At 38.6% G+C, this 24,610-nt stretch overlaps 3 protein-coding genes across 6 annotated transcripts in view; 2 read left to right on the forward strand and 1 right to left on the reverse strand.

Moving 5' to 3' along the window:
• The first annotated feature begins 21 nt into the window (after positions 1–21).
• LOC111321868 (uncharacterized) lies at positions 22–16,739 on the forward strand. Of its 2 annotated transcripts, none has more exons than XM_022924856.2 (21): positions 22–144; positions 1,400–1,528; positions 1,689–1,895; positions 2,973–3,081; positions 3,524–3,695; positions 4,185–4,507; positions 5,214–5,328; positions 5,588–5,852; positions 6,380–6,556; positions 7,473–7,613; positions 7,860–7,976; positions 8,257–8,390; positions 9,164–9,350; positions 9,579–9,698; positions 10,211–10,455; positions 10,935–11,127; positions 11,718–11,950; positions 12,130–12,282; positions 12,425–12,558; positions 15,436–15,520; positions 16,317–16,739. In XM_022924856.2, the coding sequence occupies exons 1-21, from the start codon at positions 102–104 to the stop codon at positions 16,479–16,481; spliced, it is 3,447 nt and encodes a 1,148-aa protein (XP_022780591.2). In that variant the 5' UTR covers positions 22–101; the 3' UTR covers positions 16,482–16,739. The 2 variants fall into 2 exon arrangements, with proteins under 2 accessions (XP_022780591.2, XP_088591982.1); XM_088735856.1 differs by having other exon boundaries at positions 7,527–7,613.
• Positions 16,740–16,877: 138 nt separating this feature from the next.
• LOC148722092 (uncharacterized) lies at positions 16,878–21,643 on the forward strand. Its single transcript, XM_088735859.1, has 4 exons — positions 16,878–18,334; positions 18,455–18,751; positions 19,573–19,603; positions 19,835–21,643. The coding sequence occupies exons 2-4, from the start codon at positions 18,455–18,457 to the stop codon at positions 20,491–20,493; spliced, it is 987 nt and encodes a 328-aa protein (XP_088591985.1). The 5' UTR covers positions 16,878–18,334; the 3' UTR covers positions 20,494–21,643.
• The window catches only part of LOC111321866 (uncharacterized), a 30,940-nt gene continuing 27,773 nt past the window's right edge, over positions 21,444–24,610 (reverse strand). For all 3 annotated transcript variants that reach the window (XM_022924854.2, XM_088735857.1, XM_088735858.1), the window contains 6 exons: positions 24,554–24,598; positions 24,097–24,208; positions 23,280–23,435; positions 22,867–22,920; positions 21,813–22,068; positions 21,444–21,610 (listed from right to left, as the gene is read on the reverse strand). In XM_022924854.2, the coding sequence (XP_022780589.2) occupies positions 21,444–21,610; positions 21,813–22,068; positions 22,867–22,920; positions 23,280–23,435; positions 24,097–24,208; positions 24,554–24,598 (790 nt within the window). The remainder of the gene's footprint in view (positions 21,611–21,812; positions 22,069–22,866; positions 22,921–23,279; positions 23,436–24,096; positions 24,209–24,553; positions 24,599–24,610) is intronic.

Below are 24,610 nucleotides of genomic sequence, written 5' to 3' on the forward strand. Positions count from 1 at the left end.
AATTTCTAATAGAACCAATCAAGTCGCAAGTCTCAAGTGAGTGTCAGTTTCAAACAAGATGGCTGCAGTGTTGTTGTAAAATCAATGAGCCCCCGTAAAGAATGGATGGCGATAATACAACACAGGGTTATGTAGATGATGGAGGTTTGAGAAAATTTCTGTTCCATCTTGTTGTTCATGTGATTTTCTACTTGAAGGAAACCGAGAGTACAGCTGAACACTCTTGCTTGGCGACTACATTAACTTGTCACCTTCAGAACTGTTCACCATTTTTTAAAACGTATCAAGGAATGAATAATTAGAATATTTTTCAGGGAAAAGCAAAGAATTTAACAACTGCGGCAGATCTTACGGTTTTCACATGTTGTATCGTGATCACGATCTGGTGATATTCCTTTGCTGCAGTAGCTTGCCAACAACTACTGTTTTTATTGTCCTATCTTATAAACACGTTAAGGCGAAATTTAGTGGTAGCATCTTACCGTTAGCTTTGCTAGCTCTTTCCACGGTTCTGTGCTTCTACCGTGGACATTTTTAAACGGAGAATTGAAGCGAAAGTGCGAAGGTAACCGGTTGTTTCACTAAAGTGTCAGTTCACCAACGACCACTTCTCCAACGCATGAAGTCGGTTCGCCAATGTCCTAGATCAGTTCGCCAACGCTTATAAATTATTTCAGTTCATCAACGTCCAAAATAATATTTGAAAAAATTCTGAAATGTATCTGTAGATGACCAGGGAAATAAATATTTTACCTTTGATGTATTCACTGGTGTTTGTAGGTAAGTATCGTTTGAAATTGTTCGTAACAAGCTCAATTGGTAGAGCGCTGCACTAGTATCGCAGAGGTCAGTGGTTCGAATCCCGTACAGGCCTGAAATTTTTTTCAGGTCTGATTTTCACTATTGCTCAAATAGTGCTTTACTGCGAAGGATCGTTCTCATATACGTCTCATAACCGCAGTTCACACATATGTTTCATATGTTTGTTGTTGTTTGATTTATCATCTACGGGTTTATATCGAATTAATTTGATGGCCTGCTCCCAGTTGGCTTGTTAGCTCAATTGGTAGAGCGCTGCACTAGTATCGCAGAGGTCAGTGGTTCGAATCCCGTACAGGCCTGAAATTTTTTTCAGGTCTGATTTTCACTATTGCTCAAATAGTGCTTTACTGCGAAGGATCGTTCTCATATACGTGATATAGAAGCATTGGCAAACTGACCTAAGACGTTGGTGAATTGACCACATACATTGGGAAACTCGTAAAAGCTCTCTTTTTTAATTTCAAACTGTGTACAGTATGTTACTTTTGTTTCTTAACTGTCTATCATCTCCTTTCTGATCTATTCCATTCATTTCTTAATTTAATCTCTACTGACTGATTATCACAAATGTTTTTAGCTTTTATAGCTATAGCAAATGAGCTGTTGGGAAAATGCAACCTTCCTGGTACAATAACTAAACTTGAGGAATGCAGTGACAACTTCTTTGTTGCAGTTTACAGAGGTCTGCTGGGTGATGATTTGGCTGGTAAGGTTAACCTATGGCATCATTGTTGTACCTAGATTGCTTGGATCATCCACAAGCAGATGCAGTGTTATTTGTTTTCGCATTTAGAAGTACTAACATTTGCACAAATATTGTCACTTTTACATTGCTATTAATTTTGGCATCCTCCTTCTTTGCACAGGTATTATAGAGAATCCCATTTCAAATGAACAACATGTTTCAAACTGCCAAACTGTGATAGATTCAGTTGCTTCTGATATTCTTAGTGTGGATCTAACACACATCGCTGGGAGCAGCATTGTGGAGGGTGACAAAATTTCAATTCGGAACTTGTTAGAGATTTTTGCTGGATTGCTTGAGTTCTTCATGGAGTACAATGATGATGAAGGTTGGCAGCCCACTCCAAGTTTAATTTGGTCTCCGTCAGTGTTTTAATTTACTGTGATTCATAAGATATTTTAATGGTTTGTGGTTGGGTATCCTCTTAATCATTGGTAAACTGTTGAAATGGGTTCCAATAAGATGGTATTAGATATACATGCATGTAAAAAGTCTACAAAAGAGAATGACTTATCCTAGTTTCTGCATCAAGAAGTGGCTAGTGGTATTGCTACTTTCCTAGAATGGGTTTCATAAATATTGAAAGTTATCCCTCTTGATATTGTCAGGTATTCCTAATAGTTTCATTTATGTACAGCACTCCAAACTGTAACTGTTATGGTCCCCATGGCAGCTAGAACAAAATTTTGGTAATTGAATCTACAGTACAAGTTGCCAATTTGGGGACCTGGGTCTGATAGACATGTAGAGGGGATGAAGCATATTTACAATTTAGCTTTTGTGGTCCCATTTCATATAACTCATGCTTCATCATTTTCTTGAATGTATAAAAATCTTAAAAAAAGCAATGCCTGCTTACATTGTATTTGAGTCCTAACAGTAACCAGCACCTAATATCTCCTTACAGTGATACTGCTGAATCTTTCATTACAATCATGAGAATAAAGGAAGTGATCGCTTACCTTAGAAACTTTGAATGTTACATGAGTAAGCACCTGTGTAGAGAAGAGTATGGAGACTATGGATTGTGATGTTAGGGTGTTGAAAGGGTTTAAAAAATGACAAGGGTTATGGTCAGTTGTATAAGGAAGTTTTTCCTTTTTTCGTCTGAGGACCAAAATTTTATTTGGGGCAACTATTTAATGATTTTAGGTCACCAAAATTAATGGAAACTCTGAAAAAGGTGGAGCTCTGAGCCTAATGCCCCATTATTTTTCTCATTTTAAATTCAGGCTATCGACAGTAATTATTATGTCCATGCACTACCAGTTAAGAGTTGTCTGATCATCAAGCTAAAAGTCAAAATTAAGAGAAAGACAGTTTGGGAATTTTCTTTAGCATGGTTCCTTTCTTTGATGTTGTAGTGCAGGCAGTAACTATTTAAATTGTGATGAACTCTTTGTAGGTTCTGAAGATGAAAATGACTCCAATTTGCTGACTTCAAAACATGATGTCATCTCTGGAGTACTAAGAGAAGAGTTGGGCCCCTCATATGAAGCTGTTTATGGTTCTAGGTTTGTGAGCTGCATTTGCTATACACTGTAGAGCTAAATTTCTCATACCCTCACTTACTAGAAACTCTCAATGATTTAAACCAAAACAAGCTTCCATTCCTCATTCCACACCAAGATCAAACTGAAACAAAAATGATAATTCTGATGAATGTTTTTTCTCAGGTAGTACATCTTGTAATATTTTTATGATTATAGTTTATGGTGGTAGATCATGCTTCTAAAAGCATGTTTTTTTTTTTTTTTTTTTTTTTTTTTTTTCACAAAGGACATCCACAAAAGTCAACTGTATCCTTAACTAACCTTGAATAGACCTGAATTTAATCAATTATAGTTATTACTTTAATCTGTGACTGACAGGTTACATTTAAGTAATGTTGAGTTAATATTATTATCATGGATAAATCCTTGATAAATTTTATTACATTGTTACCTTTTTCTGCAGACAAAGCGACAGGAGAGAGGAGGCAAAGAGAAAACGGCCATTGTTGCAGCAGTCAAGTGGAGGAGTAATGCTGGACAGAAATGGAGTGCCAAAGAAACAAGAATCAATAACCAGAGTCTCTGTCGTTTGGGATCATGAAAATTCCACTGGTTTTGATGCAGACACATCAAAGGTAGGAAAGCCATCAAATAAAATGTAAAAAAGTCTTTTTTTTTAGACCAAACCATGGAATACATAGTACTGTACATGTAATGGATGGAATTCAGGAAGACTATAAAGTGGACCTTGAAGGTTAATACAAAAGTACTAGACTAGTATCTTAGCTTTCCCTTGAGAACCCATTTGTTTTTATCCAATTAATGTATGAATTTTTTTTCAAACCCTTGGCTCCAAAATGAAGCATAGGTTTTTGATAATTTCCATTCTCCATCTGCTTCTGTCAGAAGCTGCTGTTTCCAGTTGGTGCCACACATGGTTCCACCTAAAGTTTCATTTCTGACTCCATGTCTCTTCTTCACATGCATGTATTCTTTGGGTGACCTCCTTTCCTCCTTCCTTGTGGATTCCATTTTAGTGCTTGCCTTGTGACGTTGTTTACAAGCTTCCTTACAGTGTTTTACCCAAACTGACGATTAAATTTTTTAAACTTTGAAATACCCAGCTCAGTGACTCAAAAATGGAAGGTGTTAGTGACTCAACTGCTGAACTGATCAGACTTGGAGAAACCACATCAGACAGATTGCCACCACTAGGGATAGAAAAAAAGGCAGAAACCAGAAATCAGCTTCCAGATTCAACATCAGACATGTCTGCTAGATCACCAATGATCAGTGTCAGCTCTCAGCATGGTAGCAGACCTTATAGAAATGATGCCTTTGGTGGCACTTTAAATGGAACAAGACCTTTGCAGGATAATACAAAACCAGTTATGAATAATGCTAGTCCCTCGACAAGTTCCAAAAGACCAGATTTATCTGGAATTAGGTGAGCCTGTGAGCTACTGTAAGAACATTTTACTCTATTTTGTTGTTATTGTTTTTAGCCTGCTTAGCATGCCTTTCCATTTCTTTTCATCCAATACAATACAATTTACAAACTTTATTGACACTCCCTAAAGCGGGTTTTTCGGTGACAATGATCTAAAAATTACAAAATTATAATACTAAAATGTATAATAGGAAAATTAAGGAAGCTAAAATGTTAATAAATGTTCACCAAAATTACAACTAAGAGTGATGAGAAAGGAAAGCAGCAAGTAATTTGGCTCTAAGTTTACACTTAAAATCACAAGAAGAATTACAGAGTTTGAGGGTATTATCTAAACTGTCCCATAGACTTACTGAATGATAAAAGAAAACCCTTTGTCCAGATTTAGTTCTATATTAGGGTATATGCAGAAGTTGGGAGCTTCTGGTTGTGCGACCACTTATCTCACCACGTGTTAGAAACTTCGAGGAGAGATAAGTAGGAGCAGAGCCGGTCATACATTTAAAAGCAAGTGGGAGAGCTGTGAGCTGGGCAAGAGAGTGGAGTGAAAGGGATTGGAAGATGTAAACAGAAGATTTGTGACTTTATAATTTGACTATGCTTGACTGTGTGATATGAGAGAATTTTCCTACTCACCCAGTGAATGACTGACGTAATGTTTATTGCCAAATGAACAAAATTTGCATTTTATCTTATTTCATAGGAAGTCTGACCGATCCAGCATACTTGTTTGTGATGCCACTTCTATGGAAGATGAACTGACACAGTACACTTTGACACCCACAGAAGTGGGACATTCTCCAGCTGTTAGGGATAAAGTATGAATGTGAACACTTTGTGTCATTTTAACAGAAGGTGCAGGATCGTGCAGGATAGTTCTGACCAGATGCTTTTTAAGAGATAACTATTGTTGACATTATGAAAAATTAGAAAAGTTTTTCTAAAACAGAAAGTCTATTTTTTTTCCTTGTAATATTTAAGTGTCCACTTTTTTTAAGTGTGGTTTAAGATTTTTTAGCAGAAGGAGGTTAATGTGTAGAGCATCCTAGGTTTTCCTCTTTCCTTGTTTACCTTAAGGACCCTGACAAGCCTTCAACCAGTTTTCTGTCCTCCTCCTCAACATCTACATCATGGCCTGAGCAAATATCACCTCTAGAACCATTAAAAGACTCTGGTGCCAGAGAGACAAGTAGCTTTGATGCTCTTGGTGTGAGACCAAGACAAAACCCCCCAGCAACTGCAGTTTCAGAAGCTGCTGGAGACAACAGTGGACGGTCAACTCCTGTTTATCATCATTACCACCACCACTTTCATCACACAGAGCCACAAGGGACTGTACCAGGTATTAGACAGATGGTTCTGTTTTAATTTTTAATTATAATTTTGCATCAGGACTGTTACAAATTTCAAACCTCTCACAAGATTACTGACACCCTTAATGCCTCAGGTGGTTTAGAGCCAGTTAGAGTCATTTTTATTGTTCCCTTTTGGTAAGAGTGCACTGTCAACGGGTGATGGAAAGTTCTCAAAGATCACAATTATTGAAAATTCCATCCATAAGGAGTAGTCAGGTTTGCACTTCCCTGAAAAGTCATCCACTGATAGACCTGGTAGATATAGAAGTATCAGTTTGGGGCGTGATTGGGGTAACTCTCACAAAGTCCCTGGGTTGGACTTAAATTCCTGTTCAAAAGGCTTTATTAAGTAATATTCGGACACACATACCTGCTAGTGCCTGTACAAGTTGTTTTCCTTTTGGTCGCACAATATGTGTACAGCAGCTTCTTCTTTGCCAGTCCCACAGTTCTTCCTACATGTGTGTTCTTGTTGCTGTTTTCCTATCATCATAAACTGATTTATTTTGTGTAGAATTTCAGTCTGTAGCTGGAGTTAGAGCAGCAGCCTCAGTTGATGCACCAGATAGAACAACGGTTTTATCAAGGACCCAGCCTACTGGAACTGTGACCAGAACCAGACCTCATTCTGGAACAACTGATACACTTACAAGAATAGCTCCTGTGACTTTTACTCACCCTCCTCACTCAGGTGATTTTCACCCTTTTTTTGTCTTTGAATTGTTATTCTACCTGGCAAGTCTTTTAGTATAATACTCTCACTGTTAACTACCAATTGAAAGCTGGTCAAAATTTTGAAAAATTTTGCATCATTGATTTTAACTAAAGAGGAACAATAATTATTAGCTTCTATATGACTTGTATCATTGTATAGACTTTGATAGTAAGGTGAAATCCATATGAATAGAAAGTTTCACTTTTGCCATGTAGTACAGTGTAGATGTATTCACATCATAGACCACTTTCATAAATGGCTGCCGGATTAATATTCTTTTGTTTAAATTTAAATTCTGGCCTCGTTCTCCAGTACAAATTTCAAAAGAATACATTATCTCAAGCGAGGCCAGAAGGGCTAATTTCAATTTAAACAAAAGAACATTAATCCAGCAACCATTTATGAAAGTGGTCTGTACTACATGTACATGTATATGTATGGATTGTTTCCTTTGATCTGACTATATATATAATTTTTTATATAACAGTGCTTGATACATAAAAGTAGAGTGCAATATATGTTGAGTAGAAAAATATGACGACTACGTTTTTATCCCTACCAGCCTGTTTTATGATTGCTCACTCATCAGGGGATATATATAGATATATATAATCATAAATTCTGTATATGAGGGAAACCCTGACCCTGTACACCCCAATATATATACCCCGATATATAATATTGGGGTATATATATTCTATTTGACTTGTATCATTGTATAGACCTTGATAGTATATATATATATATATTTATATTATATATATTTGATAGTATATATAGACAGTATGATAGTATATTTGAGAGTATATATATTTGATAGAATATATATACCCAATATATACACCCTGATATATATAATTATATATATATATATTTTTTTTTTCCCTACAAGGGAGTTTTCCATCAGTGATTTTTCCAAGTGATAGCAGTACATTGCCCTCTGCAGGTCCCTCACAGCCATCTGTCACCACAGTCACAGGAACAACATCAACTTTGACTGACTCAGTGTTTCTATCAAGGTCTGGATCATCACGTAAGAACTTTGCCCAATGAAGGAAAAAATGTCTCTTATCTCACCTTTTTGTTGACTGTTTGGGTTAATGGTTAGTGTGGTGAACTGATAAGTTTGACAGGATAGATTTCTCCAAACTACATTAATGATCTTTTTCTTGAATAAGCGGCTAGAATCTCTTTGCATAGCAAGGAAGTGCACCGTATCAGTGACACTGAATGACGATGAATGAACCTTACTCGTGTGTACCGTGTGTGCATTCGTTAGGTCCCCATTTTGTCATGGCAGCCACTTCTGATACAGGTGCTGTTTCATCAAGTGGTAGAGCACCACAAGGAAGGCTGGCTGGCTCATTAAAAACAACCACAGTAACATCTACGACAGGTTAGGCATTACAAACATTGTAGGAATGTCTTTTAAGTTTTCCCTTGTTTTAGTGTACTCAATCTTTCCCGCCATCCTAAGCGATATTTATTTCTTGATAAGTTTCTCTCATTAGTCCTTCATCTTTTCCTAAACTGTCACTGGTATCTTGAGTTAGTAGTCATACCATTGCTGTTGGTTTATTGTGAACTTCAAGTTCGACCCGCGTTGCCCCTTGATTTAGAGGTTTGTTCATTCAGATAAACAACAAAAGACAGCGTCTGTGGAATATTTTTTCCAGATTCATCAATGCCATTGTCGTCGTCACTGCCATCCACAAGTCACAGACCTGATGGTGCTTTAAGAGAACGGGTTTCACGGCCAGAACAAACTGACCAATCAGCGGATCGATTGAGTAGTCTGAGGAGAATGCAGGTATATTAAAAATCTTTTACTTGCTCTTATAAAAAATGTCTATCATAAAACTGGTCCCGGTTGTTCGAAGGTTGGATAGCGCTATCCCCTGAATTAATCCGTGGCTCTATCCGGTGGATAACGCTATACGTTTTGCTATCACTTCTCCATCGGTTAGCGATTTATCCGTTGGATAGCGTTAACCCTAACCCTTTGTACAACTGGGCCCTGATCCTTCTCTGCCGTTAGGATGAAGGACATTTCGTTGGTGGTTGATTAGAATAAAAAAAGGAGTTACAGGGTCATAATTCCTATGAACAAGTTTGCCTGAGTAAAGCCCTGAGCATCAGCGATAATCAACGAGGTGACACGAATTTTTAAACTTGTCTCAGCTCATAGTGAAACAAGTGCAAGTAACATTCAATCCTAAACGGGAACGCGTTCTATTATAGACCTGGAAAATCTCAAGGAAGAGGTCTGAGTTCGTTTACTTTCTATTGATATAATCAACTTTCCAGTCTGAACTTGTAATGCCTGATAGAAATAGAAAGAATGGCTTGTAAGTTTAAAACAAGAGGTCACAAGCTGGGTGAGAAAAGCATCTGACTCCTGACTGGACGCATAACCCTCCTCAAACCGGTGGTGTGCTTTACTGAAGAAACATAGAGAATAGGAGGTCAGCACATTTAGACCGTAGAGTGAGAATCGCAAGTAGTAAGTGTCCTGCATACTGCTAGGATCAGCCGTGTCATACAAAATGTTCGTATTACATGTATGTTCTCTCCATTGTGCAGCCATTTGCGTCTTCTCTCCCCGCCAGACTGCAGGAAGGATCCATAGGTTCTGAGCATGCAGCACTTCGATCAACAGCTGCAGACCTTTTACAAAAATACAGCGCACCGGAAGAAGAAAGTGGCGAAAGTGACAGTGAGAGGGAAGCAGACGACGAGGAGCTCGCTCAGAACAGTGATAGCGCTGTTGGTAAGCTGGCTGAATTGCTCAAACATATATTAAACGAAAATGGAGATTTGAAGAATCTGAATCGTATTACGACTACGATTACGAGATTTGACATCACACATCTGATGAGAGAATACATAACTCGAGAATTTTGATTTCACGCTACGTGATGGCTAACGTGATGTGTTACTATGACGTTCTCATCGTAATTTACCCACAATTAACGGTAAAAATAACTTTTTTAATCAGATTACGGAAGAATTGAGCCTCCTATTGCAAAACCGATAACGAGAGATTTCTCAACTTCTCGATCGAGTGGTAGCACAGGCAGGACAACCACAAGGCCAAGAATGCCCCGCAGCTATAAAGGTGAAGTCGAGATGTATCGTGGAAGACTGCACTCCTGTCAATTTGCTAACAGTTTCCAGGTTTTCCATGATTTCTTTAGCATGTAATTGTTAAAATAAATGCTACCTTGAAGGGGATGCCAGTCTCATGCAGGCTACCTCTAGCCCAGCCCCACCTTAGTACTCATCCCAGAACACCCAAGTATCCCGCTTGCCCAAGATCGCAATGATCCCGCCCAGATCTCCGACAGACAAGCACCACTCAATTGGGATCCATCCACATGAACACTAAGGTCACCACTTCAGCAAGACGTTCCTTTTTTGACAATAGAATTTAGTTACCGTTTTTGGTTTGTTTTGTTCTTTGGTGGTAATATTTTTTTCTTTTCAGGATGCAAAGTCTTCGAAATTTTTCTTTGCTGTTTTCTTCAAAATTAACAACCTCAATTTTTCCTTACGGCACTTGAGAAAGTTATTTCTCTTTGATCGGCAGGGATTAGACAACTGTCCTGAATACTATTGTTTTTTAACCAGAATCAACCGAAGAAGATTCTTCTCCTGAACGTGTTCCCCGCCGCGGCGTGACTTTCCGTGACACAGTAGAAACATTTCCAGTTTCAGGAAGAATGGATAGGCTAAGGCGCCTGCTGTACGAGGAGTCCGAGAAGCAGCGGAAACGACACACGGAAGCCATGCGCAAGACTTATCGTGATCAGTTGAAGGAAATACAACAGGAAAAAAAGAAAGAGAAAACTTTGCAGATGAAAAGAAAATTACCAGTGAGTTTCACTATCAATTTTTTTCAGTAAGGTGCCTATCGTACTCTTATTTCTGGCCAGCAAAGGGTACATTGCTCAAGGCGTATTTGAGGATTTCAGAAAACTGAATGAATTGCCTCAGAAATAACTGACATTTCAGTTTTATTGATAAATATCTTCATGATATGTTATGTAGTCATGAACACAAAAAGTGTCCATTGCCACATACGTCTCCCTTCAGAAGAGTGTCATGAACAGTTTTCACTACCCCTCACCCGTTTGTAATAACATTGCATTAAAGAGCCACACTTCGGTCGTTAAGTTGCCTTGCTTGGAAAGAAAAGGAAAAGACTGCAAATGCACCTGCGGCTGGTAATCGTTTTCTGTATTAAAAGCGGCAAAAAATGGAGACATTGCTCTATGTCGATTTCAACTAATACTTCGTCAGAAGAAGGTTAGTGAAATTCTCTAAATTCTCTTCCGGCTTGATTAACTTTCAGGTCTCACCAAACGTTCCAAAGAAGAAACCAAAAAACAAGTCTCCAGTCAAGAAATGTGGGAGATTGGAGGCTGTCTATCGCTCACAGACAAGAAAATCCCGGCCAGTGAGAAGGACTTTGACAACCGGAAAAGGAAGAAAGAGAAGTGCCTCCGCGAGTCCTGTACTCGTTGGGAGAAAGAGCGACAGTCCAGGTTGGATATTGCGTCATTCCAACGACAAATGTTTTTGAGACTAACTCATGGAATACCTTCACCATTTCCCAATTTCGCGATTTAATCATATTCTGTATATACCAGGGATTTTGAATAGGGATCGGGAAATTTTGTTATCCGCTAATTAGACGTCCTGCCGAAGTTGAATAAAAAAGTTGTCTCGTAGTAATTAAGTTGGAGTTGCTAGTTTGCTCGAAGTCTGCATTAAGTAACCTTGTTCGGGGAGAAAGAAAATCATTGAATGTAAAGTCGACCTTGTTTGAAGGAGTAATTTCTCCTTTACAATGAATCGCAATGAAATCGCCGCACGATTTGACATCACAACCATATAACCTGTTAGAACAGGTCTGTTAAGTTGCTTCGACACCATTCTCAGAGCTGTTACAGCTTTTGGAGATGTTCTTCTGGGGAGGGTTAGGGAAAGTAGCTGAGGTCTTTCGTTGATTTTTCAAGATGAAACCTTGAAATATTGGTTGATAAGAGAAGAAACATCAAGGAGACAATAACTAAGGTTGGCGAAGATTGAAAATGAGGAACTAATTGGAAATTTTTGCGGCGTTTTTCCCCAGATCATCCGGACATGTTACTTCCCGCCATGTTGGAAGAGTTCCCTTTCTTGCATGTCTCGCCTCAAACAGCTCACAGCATGTGGAACAAGCAGGCGCGGCACCTTAGCTCCTTTCTTAAATCTGGTGCGGACGCCAATAGGACCAAAACTCAGAGAATGATTGAAGATGCTGAGAAGCGACAGAAGACTTTGGTGGGAATATTAAAAAAAGATTTGGAACATAATATGAGAATGGTAAAGTTATCATTTGTAAATACAAATTTTGACAAACTAAATGATTTCTTTCTCAACTGAGAAACTTATATTATTGCTCTCATTCGTTTGAAAAGACCACACTATTGATACGATCGCCGCCCATTTAGTATGCGTTTCGTGTTCTTTTACCTTATTTTGTCCTTTAATGTTATTTTCAGCGAGATAAACAAGAGCGGCAGCAACAGCAGCGGACTGTTAAGGCAAAACTGAGAGAAAAACGCCAAGTCTCTGCGCATGCGCGGCGATACTATGATGAGTATGAGTTGCGCATGCGGGCCAGAATGTTGAAAAGGCGCACGCGTGAAGAACAGGTAGGAAGTGAATAAACATCGTGAGAGCCCGTGCTCAAAAAGGGTATTTTTTATTGTGTGTAACTCTTTGGAGGCATTAAATAGCTTTGATACGTTGTCATCGTTTTGAGTATTTCTTGTGAAATTTCTTGTCTTGCCTTAGATCTTCAAAAGGTTGTTTGAGGATGGTTTGGATATTCAAAAACAACGCATACGCGAACTCAGAGAGTATGCGAAAGAGCAGAGAGAAACTTTGGCTCAGAGGCAGCAAAACGAAATTGAATCACTGGAAAACTTGTATCCTTTTATTTACTCCACTCTCCAATTTCCAATTTCCAACTCTCCAATTTCCAATCTCTCCAGATTTCCAATGTAGTAGCTTCGTTTTTACTCAGGAGTAACTTTACAGAGTGACCAGAGTATTTGATGAGCATGTAAGAACTAAGCTTGTCAAAGCAAACAAGTGTTTACACGTTCTACGAACATCGAGAAAGGAACATTACTCTCAGGCAGAGATAGATCACCTTTTTATATCCATTGTTTTGCCTAATTTTAGTTATGCGCTTTCAGTCTATTTGGCATCTGAGTCCGATCTCACTGTTGTAAAAAATTTTTCTGGACCGATGCCATAAACGCCTTTTTATTTCATTTCCAGTTTTTGTCAAGAACCTTTTTAAACAAACAAGACCGAAACATTTTGAAGAAATTAAAATCAACGGATTGCCACCCCATGAAAGAGATCATTCCTGTCCAGAAGACCTATGTACACAATCTTAGGAAAAAAGGCTGCGCACGCCTGAAAATTAACACACAGCGCTTGATGAACACCTTTGTAAATTAATAGGTTGATTTTTAAGCTCCATTTATTGTAATGACATACTTTTTAAGGTGGCTCGTACCAGTTTCCTTGCGCGGGGAACAAGTCACTCTTGCGTGACGCGCGCGAGAGAAACCTGCGAAAGAAGCGCGAGATCAAAAGATGAAAATTCAAAACAAAGGTGGCGGCGCGTGGAATTTTTTCTACTTTTGTGAGAAGTTTACCTAAGAGCTTGTATTTGATGTGTTGAGCGGCCACTGTGAATGCAGGAGATAGAAACTAAGATAACGAAGACGATTTTCGGAGAAGTAAAGGTTGCTTCACTTCACATTTAAAAGAAATATTCAACCGATATGAAATCTTGCGACGGCGAAAAAAGAAGAACTCAAGTGAAGGATAATCTACCTGAAGTGGAAGAAGGCTTTGAAACTTCAAGGAAAATAATATGATATAGCCAGAATTCACGTGTAGGATTTTTAAGATGAGTTCGGCAGGCTGTCTTTGACGGCTGTTTAATGATTTTCTTAGCTGTAAATGTCTGTAAACATCAGATCGTAGGTGCTCGCGCGAGCACACACAATTGTCAGCGGTAGCTAAAACAGATCATGAGCAAATGTCGATCTTATAGAATCCAGATTTTTAAATGCGCGAGAACGCGCGTGGAAATTGCTAAACTCACGAAAGCTATTGCATGAAAACAAGTCCGGTGACCCCTTCCTTTTATTGTTCCAATATGATAATAACGTCGAAAGAAATCATCAGAAAAAAAAACTAGAAAATTCTACGGAAGGAAATTTGCGATGTGTGAAAATTGCCCTTTTTGTAGATTTTCTGAAATTCCGCTCCGTAGAATTTTTTAAAAATCTTTGTGCATTTTCCTTTTCAAGTGCCAAAAGCAACCACTGAAAAAAATCAGGGGGTCACCGGGTTATTTTTCGAATTATTTAAGCCACAAGCTAAAAAATGCGTCTGAATAAGCCTATGAAAGCGTTGCCATGGAAACTGCTAGTGACGAAATGACACTTATTTTTGGATAACCAATGATTATGTAATTCAACCCCGTAAAAGTGTTCAACTGGCCGTGGTCAGTCTTTCTGTTGTATTCTTTCAAAGTTACAAACCATCAAAAAGATGAAAACCGGTACGAGCCACCTTAATATGTATGTAGATTTCTATTGTAGTTTTTCCGAATTCATTGTAACATAAGATATATATATATCTTATTAGACGTTTTGTTGTGTAGTATCGCTGAGTATTATTACGAGTTGTGCCGTATTTTGACGAGCCCGTCGGGCGAGTCAAAATACAAATGACGAGTAAAAATACTCAGCGATACTATGCAACAAAACGTCTAATAAGTCATATATTATCCAACACGCCAAACTGTTAGTGCAGTGCGGGCGAATTTCGCGGATGTTTATTTACGGGGAGTGCGTGACAGAAGTATGCGAAGCGGAACGAAATTGGCGCGTTGTTGTGCTGCTGTTTCTATTTTCTTCATTAAATGAAGAAATTTTCTGGTCGCCAAGCTTTTTTTCTTCGTTCGATTCATTTAATGAACTTGGATCTATATTTGCCAGCCATTCTGACGTCGGAAAATATGATTCAGGCTGTCCGCCATTTGTTTTTTTTTTTCGTAACTACAATTCAATTCTTCGCTTGCGCGATGCGAGAAAACCTGTTTAACCGGTACTACAGTAGACGAGTACAAATACCGCGTGATATTTGTACTCGTCTATTGCGTTATTTGTACTCGTCTAGGTGTAGTTGGATAATAAGTAGTTTTATCTTATGATGGAATAAAGACTTTATTATTTTTTTTTTTTTTTTTTTTTTTTTTTTCTAAGGAGTTATTGGAGGCTCTAGCACCAAATTGTCACGAGAGTTTTGCTTAGAGACCTGGACAAAGTGTACAAAGTGCGAAAACATTCTGAGTCTCCCTCATGACAATGTTAAACCACAGTACTCTGCTAATTTTAAAAGGTGTTCTTTTGGTTTAGGAGTTTGTGCTGGAAGAATTATTTCGCAAGCTAGAAAATAAGAAGCTTTAGATAATGAATCTTGAAAAGTTCTTCAACTTTTGTCCTTTCTATCATCAACTGAACGATGGAGCTAGTTGTTGGGTGCTAAACAGGTTTGAGTGGGTTTTTCGTTTTCGTGGAGGAATTTGATTAGAAGTAATAAGTGAATTAGCGCCCAGCCGGTATCTGAGAAGCACACTCTCAAGCCCCGTCAAAGCTTTATTTACTTTTTTCCAGTCTTCTGTTTCATCAGCTGTAATTTAAGCTGTGTGGTTCAGTTTTTCACACACCCTGATCAGCTTTAGTGCTTGTGTTCCCTTGACGCGCATCTTTTAGCTATCGTGACCAGTTTGCCATGTTGGCAGATGGAATCGCTCGGGAGAGATATGAGATGGAAGTACGCGAAAAAGCCCAAGAAAAGGTGAGCTCACTCAGTAACATTTCAATGTGAAGACCAATGGTTGAGTCAGCTGCGCAACCATCACTTCACTATTTGTACCTTGGTTGAGAAACCACCAAGGCGACATTTTCTGTACTTGGTTTTGTTGTAATGCACCCTTCAATGTAATGTACCTTTATAAGACATACTTAGCTGCAGGCCGGGATGGCGCAGTAGTTGGAGCGCATGCTTCCCACTACCTTGACGTGATTTAGATTCCCAGACCTGTCTTAATATTTTTATTGAAGTTTTCATGTTGATTCTTATTCTTTCTCTCGGGGATTTATCTGAGCTCTCCAGTTTTCCTCCATCTTCAAAAATTAACTCTTTCGCTCCGACGAAGGGCTAACGCTCGAAACGTCAGCTTTTGTAATCGTTACGGTGGCCAATTTACCATTTCAACTTTGTTGATATATCCAAATTATTTCGTTACCCCCATCGACGCAGCCCTAAACAGTTTCTTTCGAAACTATCAGCCTTTCTTCAAATATCAGTCCACCGTACCGCTGTGAAGCTTAATGATGACATCCTTAAAACCAATCGCGACTTTTTGTCTTCGTTTGTTTGGTACCTAAAATCTTGGACTGACTGAAAGTTGAGAATTGAAGTGGTTGAAAATTTGTGTTAACGGCTAGTTTCGAAGTTAATCTCCGAAGTAGGGTATTTTAATTTTTTTTATTCAACATTGTACATTGGTGGGGAACGGTAGAATTAACGAATAACAAAATTTCCACCCCCATATGAAAAGTCTAATTTTTTCGATCTTTTCGTTTCACAGGTGGTCCGACAAATGCGACGGGAGTTGCGGCGGAAACTCGAACATGACGTGCAAGAGTTCCAAGAAAATCTTCAACGTGATGAAGACTCGGCTTACTTTCGGCAGTTAGAGGCTGACAGACTAAAGGGCAAATTTCAACTTGCAACTCGCAACGCGTTTTATTGAAAACCAAGTCGCTCGTTTCTTTAAATGCTGTTACTCCTCATATAGTATCGTGGGCGGAGGAGGGAGCAGGGAGAGGAGGAGGCAGGGAGGAGGGAGCAGGCTAATTGGTTATTTGATCTCTAGAGTGTAATTCTACTACTCAAAAAAAATCTGGGTAACAGTCTATTATGCTAAAGAAATTAACTTTTTTCTGATTTGTTATTTGAGTTACGTAAGTTTCTTGCGTTTCTTGTTTCAAAATAAAAATTCTCCATAGTTGCCTGTCGGTGTTTAATGTGCATTTTTCATATGATGCTGGAGGACGTAATGGTTCCTGCTGGCCCTTAGAAGGTTTATGCATTTTTCGGCGTAATCTCTTTCCCAGAGGTCATGCTCTCGCAATTTCTTGCAGGCTGGAAACGAGGACTGAGAACGTGACATCTGGGAACGAGATTGATCAAACAGTTACTCGCGCATGCTCAGGTGATGAAGAAATAATAGCCACTCGTCCCGATGCTTTTTTCGCTCTTTTTCCTATCCCAACAAACACTATATGGATGGGCAGTAGTTGAAATACTCTGTGTATGAATGAGCGTTAACCAAAAATAAGCGTTTTAAAGTAAGGAGTAAAATACGTAGAACAGATTTATCGACGGCTTCATCAAAATCTGCAGCTTCTTTATCAATTTTCAGTTGTTGATGGTTCATCGTGTGACGCATGTTCCATATCTCAGCAGGGTACCGGTAAATCCTGCAGTGATACCACAGGGATGGTGCAAATCGTGTACATCTTTTAATTTCCAATAGGACGGACAAACATAGTTAATTAGAGTTATTACTAGCTAATGTTATTTGTCGCTGTGAGTGAATTTTTCATGCTAACCATTTGGGAAGCTTCTTTCATTTCTGTTGATGGCTACAGAGGATTTTATCGGCTGTAACTTGGATGAAACAGATACAGACGGGAACAAAAGATACAAAATAATTACGAGATTTTCGTAACCGGAAAATTGGCTTCCCTCTAATGACAACTTGTTTAGAGGTGATGCTGTTAGAACAGATGAGGGTCCCCAGACAACGGTTTTTTTCCCAATCTGAATGTCTGTTTATCTCTCTGTGATGTATTGGCGAACCCTTTGCGCAGTCTTGAAGCCTGCCTAGCTTATCACGATCTTTTATAGCATTGAAACAATTCCTCAGCCAAACGGCGCTGAAGAGGGGGAGGAATAACAAGTAATAAAAGATCAATGAAATAAAAGATAAACAAGTTGAATAAAACGGAACATATTGTAATGAATCCTTATCACATTTTTACATACGAGAACAATGACACCCAACCTAGCGAAAACAGGAATATATACAAAAGGAATTTGGAATAAAACGATGCTTCCGTTGTTTTGGTTTGTACGGAAGATCATACTGAGAAACAGCCGTTCGAGAGTCACAAAAGCATTTTTTGATTAGAGCTTCTGAAACTTTTTCATTTGAGTTATATTACATCAGAAGTTGCGTTTTACTGTTTGTTTATGATGTCCTTTAAAACCAACGAAACCTGAGTGGCTTAAAAGCCGCCAAGGACCACACTTCTGCAAAATAGACTAAATCAAAATACATCCCTACATTGAAAGAGGATTTTATTACAAGTAGTTAGAAAGATAATAATAAAGTGTCAAAATTGATTAGCGTCATAATGTTCAGCACGGCATTGAGTTCTCATTTGGCAATCAAAGTCGACAGAAAAAGTGATTAATCTCCTAGTATTTGTTTAGTCCACTGCATGCAATAGCTGTCATCATGCGTGCTTATTATAATTCACGTTTCTCTCTCGAAAACTACAAAAACTCTTTTAATTTCAAGGCTATCGTCTTTCTAAGGTACAATGAAGCACTGAAAGTCACTGATATAGCCATGAGATACATCGTTGATTCATTTCAGTTTGTGATGAATGTTTACAGATATATGAGTATGGCAAGTGTTTCATCTTTCTTTTACAGATGCCGATCACTTTCGTTTTCGCGTTAATATGTTTGTCGTTACCGGTAAAAACCCAGCCAGAAGAAGATGGTGTCTTGTTTGAAATCGAAGAAAACGTTTTAGAATTCGATGGAAACCCTATTTGGCAAGGAAAGACCAACTCTTTAATGGGCTGTTCTCAAACATGTGCGAGGCAACTAGCTTGTAAACGCGTCATTTTTGAAGCGAACAAAGGAACATGTGTGCATCTCGGTGAAGGTCAAACTCACTTGGCAAATACGCCTGCCAAACAAGGTGGAACCTTCTATTTGAAAAAGGTAATTTAGAGCTACCTCGGTCAGTTGCTTGTTATATGGGGTACGCAGATGAGCTGCGGCTATTTCAACTTACGGTATTGCTTCTTTGTCGGACACGTTGAAAGTCTTCCTCAAAGACTTTCAACGTATTATATCTTATATAGGTAACATTTACTGATCAAAAACAAGCTGATTTTTTGTCTTTTTCTACCAGCTCGGCTGAATCTTGCTAGTTTCATGCGTCGCCTCTAGTACCTTTGACTGATTCTCCTCTCGGTTGTAGGAATATTGTCTGTGACAATGACGCGAACAAAAATCATAAAAACAGTGCATCCAATGAAAGTTGGTCTTATTTAAAGTAAACATGCGGCAATGGTATTTCATCCGTAAAAGTCTTGATTCCGAAGTAGAATTAGAATTCACAGACCTCATTTAGCTTGATGGCCTGGTTGGTTGGAACGTTCTACTAATATTGCAAGACCCTTTTGGGGAATCTCGAATCATGTTGAAGCCCAATTTCGTCTTTTTTTCAGGTCTTATTTTCTACATCTAGTTTAAAGAAAAAATGGTGAAGCAACAGCGGTGATCTTAAAACGAAACATTTCGACTCTGCACATCAAATATTTGACTTTCACAAATATGAGACTGTAATATATCGCTAAAAATAAAATGTATCGTCCTACGCAGTATTTTTTTTTTGTTTTTGTTTTTTTTGCAGTATAATCTTGCTTTAAGTTTGACGTGGGCGAGAGAATCACTTACAATTTGATTCGTAAAACTATTTTAATAGTTTCAGTAAATGTCTTATGGAACTTAATCTTGATTAATGATTATTTGCACAGATCACCACAACAGGAATCTACAGCTTATTAGGTGAGTGATATAGAATTGGCCATCAAGACAAATCCTGCTTCAGTCTGGAGAGTAGCTCAGCAGTGACACATTCGACCACAAAATCAGCTCGTTATGGACCCAGATTTTTCCTTTGTCCCACGCTCGCGTCAGATATTTCCTTTACGAGACTCAAAATTTTCCATCTTTCCACTATTTAGTATTCTTCTGATCAGGTAATCTTTTCTTCTGATACATTCCCATACTATACAGGTACCTCTAAATCGGCAGCAGTTGCCTCGTGCCAGACCCTTCATAGCCAATCTCAGTCGGGTGTTTATTGGATTGATCCTGACGGTGGATCCCAGGTGAACGCCTTCAGAGCATACTGTGACATGAAAACCGATGGCGGAGGCTGGACTCTAGTGTGGAGCTATTCCTTCACTAATTACGGTGCTTTTACTAGTGAATCAAATGCAGTTACACCGAGACCCAACTGGCAGGTCACCCCGGAAGTGAATGTCCCGATATCAACAACTCCTCCTATAAATGAAACAAACTTCAACGCCATGAATTTCGCGCTCTGGAAACTACTCGGCAGACAAATCCTTATCAAAAGTAACATAAATAACTGGCTGGTGTGTCATCCAGGAACTGGAAGCTTGGTTGATTGGCAGGAAGGGGAAGTCAGCTGTAAGGTAGTTAAACACGTGACAGACCAGTGTTTAAATGCGTTGGCGCCTTCAAAAATATCACCAAGTAAAGGTTATGGGCCAAAACTTTACAGAGATAATGAATTTCACAGCCTTTACTATTACTTCGATGGATACACTAGCAAAAACTGGCCATCTCATGATCCTTGTGGTACGGGCAAGAGCAATCATTTAAAAAATGTCGTTAATCCACATGGAAATATTTACATTCGTGCATAGCAAAGTTACAGGATGTAGATGTACTGAGGTGGTAAAAGTACCTCCTGAACTACTTCAACTTTAATAAACAAAAAAAATGACGGCAAAAATATTGAGGGAGCAGACGTGGTCGATTAGGTTCAGGGATCGGCCTTAAAAAGCACACTAAATGCGACCCTTGGTGATCAGGTTGTTCTTAGTGATACCCCCGAAGCCGATGAGAATCAACTGAAAATTTAGCACAGGTTCCGATCGTTTAAAGATGTAAAAGCTCCATGAATAATATTTGGCTTTGAAGAGAGTTATTAATCTCAGACGTTGCATCTCGTTTATTTTAAAAATATTGACGAGTGACTCCTCCCTTTTCGATATATTTTCCCTCTAATATATGAAAGTTCTGTCTCTAGTTCCCAATGTCCCATTAACATCTAATGATTTGTGAGATGGAATTCTATAACACGGTGGGGCAGAGATATAAGAATTAAAAAATCTCTCACTGAAATATCTCCGTGACAATTTGCACGACTAGGCTCATTACATAATTTCTTGAGAAGAGTAGGAAATTCTTCAATTTTTCTCCTTTCTTCATCCAGCCCTCTAATCCGCTTTTCGCGCTGATCCAAAGCAACACCTGTTCGCAGATTCGCGGGAAAGGAAGGGATGAGAGAGTTCCCAATGTATTCATCATGCGAGCACTCATAAGAAAGAGTTATGAAACAACAGCAACGATTAAAACAGCAGCAAAAGTCAGTCATAATGTTTTATTTACAAATATGGCAGGCAGTCTGAGCGGGTCACGAGCTTAAATATATTCAACCACATCGTGAAAATTTCTGCAACTGACACGAAATATCCAAATGTCGGTTAAATGCCATAAATCATACATAAATACTCTACATTTTCAACATGTTCTGTCGACGTTTCCATTCAAAGACCAACAAAGCGTTAGAGTTTCCGGTAGGAAATAACTGTTATTGTATACAACAAATTTTTGATCGCTTTTTGCCGAACGCAATTAATTCTTCAGACTTGCCATGTGGTTTCCAAGCTTCACGCGGGATGATAAAACGATGGTCACCATCTATTTTTTTGTTCACAGCTGTAGTGTTATTATTAATAGTTGGCAACTGAGGAATATCTGAAATAAACAAATAAATACATGTCCCTTCAATTAAGACTATTTATTAAATCATGCACTTAATAGCAGTAACAATAAAGGAAGTATCCCAAATTCAAGTATGATTTTAAAACCTTTAACCTACAATTACCAATTCCATTTACCAATCGAAAATAAATTTCGGCAGTACTCTTAAGCTTTTTTACGCAAACGAGAACCTCACCTTCTTCGCCAACTTCTATCGCCTTAAGTTTCTTCAGGTACTCTTGAATTTCATGAATCTCTGGCCACTTCCTCGTGGTTCTCGAAGATTTTCGTGGTTTAAATGGAAGTTTTGTTCTCACAAATGTGCTGCCGGGTTTATGCTTCAATGTCTCGGCTGCCAAGTAAAACTGTGCCTCCTGGGGTTGCAAAAACCAGATTAACTGGCTTTTATCGTCCTTAAACTCTACCCTTTCATCGTCGAGCGTGTTTATTTCCTGCGGTATAAAGTAAAATTAATTAGCGTAGTAAGTAAGGGCAATCACTGAGTGTGGTTTAACTTATATGCATGGCTTTGATGAAGACTGCCATTCAAGCCATGAAATTTTGACCCTGAAAACTTCCTCGATCTGGGTAACAAAAATATATTCGTTTTGTTGATATTGGTGATGTTTTCAACTTTTAAACTTTTCATACAAATAAACAGCATGCGATTTCCACTCTACTGAGGAGCCCCAGCAAAGATGAGGCATAAAAAACAGAGATGTAAATCTAAAGCTGAAGCCTATTCGTACTGACTGAGCAATGAATGAATTTTCTTTCTTCGTCCTGCCAAGCACAAGCTCACTAAAGGCATGCAATTCATAGCAATAAGTTTGTTTTTTCCTTCAAAAATCCGGGTTATTCTTGAAACTTTAATCATTACCCACTAATGTGATATAGTTGTTGTAGTTTTGTTTGCGACATACTGTTTTGAAAGTTTTTTCACTTTTTTTTCTTGGCGGGGCGAGAATAAGTGTTGGTGGCGGGGGGCATTTAGGGAGAATAGCCATTCGAAAGGCCTCTTATATCCTCTACAAACATCATCCAGAAAATAAAACAAGGTGTTGGCTTCCATTCACTAAGACGCGATCACCAGGGTAGTTAGCAAGTTGAGAAGGGCTTCCTCGGCCTCTCAGGCGGGTGACCTTATAGTTGAAACTAGAGGCTGTTACATACTTCTGATCTGTTGAGACCCAAAACGTTTGATGTGCTTAGAGATTCCAACCGGCAGTTGACATCGTTTATCAACAAACCTTATTCAACTCAACTGCCTCTTTTAAGATTTTGCTGGCTGCGTTAGCTATTTCCTGAAAATTAATCAGTAAAAGAAGTAAGCAAAAATCAACACACTTTTTATGATATTTGAAAAATATAAGCAAAACCGGCAACCAAAGAACGGTTAGATATCGTCAACTTCTCGAATAAAGGTTCTAGCGAGAATTTTGTAATTGGAAAATTTGCTGATGTCTCATAAAACGTAGTGACTTTCCGTTTGAAACTATAATTGCATGCATTCCATGGCAGAACATGACAGAAATCCATTTCATGCAGCCGACACCTCTCTGGAATTACACCCTCCACTCTCATTTTCTATTTGTTACAGGCTGAAACTATGGACCCGAACCGACAGAAGAGCCATGCGAGTATAGAGTTTAATAGCACTAACCTCAAGCTTGACGTCGAACTCACGTGGTCTTCCTGTAGTCTTCATTACTACTCCAATTTCGTCATAGGTGACGTCATGGAGACTGAACGGTGGTTTAGCTTCGTCTGCGCTGAAATATCTGTTTTCCCAGGCCCCAGTGTGTGGATCAAATCGGTACTGAGAATGATTAAGATATATGACTAAGTTTGTAATGTCCAATAAAGTAACGAGGTGAACTGCAATCAAAACATTGTAACAATGGAAGCCTTTAAAATAGAAAAAAGCGAGAAAACCTGGTTCCCCCCTAAATTTTACCTCGCTCCTAGTAGGTGGCTCTGTAGCTTGATTAGCTAGCAGCAGCACCCAGTATGTACCCGAGACCAAAAAGCAAAAAAAAACTACTGGAAAATAAGGCACAAGTTGATTAGCTGTGCTGTGAGGATCAATTGGTCTAAAGCTCACTTGTTTGTTCTATATCTCCAACTTTTCAAATATGATTTTGTCTTATATTCTTCGTAAATGGACAAATTTTACATCTTATGCAACAGCAGCTCGTAGTGAAGAGAGCTTTTAAACTAGAATATACTTATTGCCTTAAAATCGTCATCAGAAACTCATCAGTTCATCCCCAGCTGTTTTTGTTTAAAAAAAATGATATCTCTTTTGTTATCTTGCAAGTACATTTTCTTTAGTAAGGAAGAGAAACAGATGTTATATCAGGAACAACTGATAGCTGTTGTATTTTTCATTTATCATCACCTTTTGTTGAATGATGTATTAAAATCGTGGGCAGAGGTTAAGCACAGTAACCTCAGGGGACTAAAGAGTCACTACTAACCTGTGGTAACAATTTCCAGCCATGTTTGGCTATCATGTCTACTGCTTCTAACACAAAATGCACTGTCTCGTCATCCATGAAGTAAGGTAGATTGACTCTCGCAAATCCCGGTCTGAAAACAATAATTCGGTAACTTGAGTTCAAAGTGTCGATCAACTACAACATTTCTTTATTCAAAGCAGGAACTTCTGTAAGCCATCATCATTCATTCTGGTTTTCAAGAAACAATATTTCCATCAAATCACTTACCTTGTTTCAAAAATTTTTTATATACTGATCATACCATACGGCATGAACTAGCCAAACATGTCACGAGTTATATCGGCCATAAAAACCGTCTCGCGCGTCAATGTCATGAGTTACAGTATAGCAGGAACTGTTGGACAAATCAAGTGCTGAGGACTCTTGTTAATAATCTCTGTGAATCTTCTAAGATACGGAAAGATGTTTTACTTACTTCATGATTTCCAAAGGTTCTTTGCATGAGAGTTCTACGTCTTCGCTGAAACAAGAA

The sequence above is a fragment of the Stylophora pistillata genome, chromosome 10, assembly GCF_964205215.1.
Source record: "Stylophora pistillata chromosome 10, jaStyPist1.2, whole genome shotgun sequence".
NCBI lineage: Eukaryota > Metazoa > Cnidaria > Anthozoa > Scleractinia > Pocilloporidae > Stylophora > Stylophora pistillata.

Bases quoted from the DNA above. Each gene is read 5' to 3' on its own strand.
- LOC111321868 (XM_022924856.2), top strand. From the start codon at position 102: ATGGATGGCGATAATACAACACAGGGTTATGTAGATGATGGAG. The intron at 9,351-9,578 runs GTAAGCTGGCTG...TTTTTTAATCAG, and splicing joins GAACAGTGATAGCGCTGTTG to ATTACGGAAGAATTGAGCCT. The intron at 11,128-11,717 runs GTTGGATATTGC...GTTTTTCCCCAG, and splicing joins GAGAAAGAGCGACAGTCCAG to ATCATCCGGACATGTTACTT.
- LOC148722092 (XM_088735859.1), top strand. From the start codon at position 18,455: ATGCCGATCACTTTCGTTTTCGCGTTAATATGTTTGTCGTTACCGGTA. The intron at 18,752-19,572 runs GTAATTTAGAGC...TTATTTGCACAG, and splicing joins GAACCTTCTATTTGAAAAAG to ATCACCACAACAGGAATCTA. The intron at 19,604-19,834 runs GTGAGTGATATA...CATACTATACAG, and splicing joins AGGAATCTACAGCTTATTAG to GTACCTCTAAATCGGCAGCA.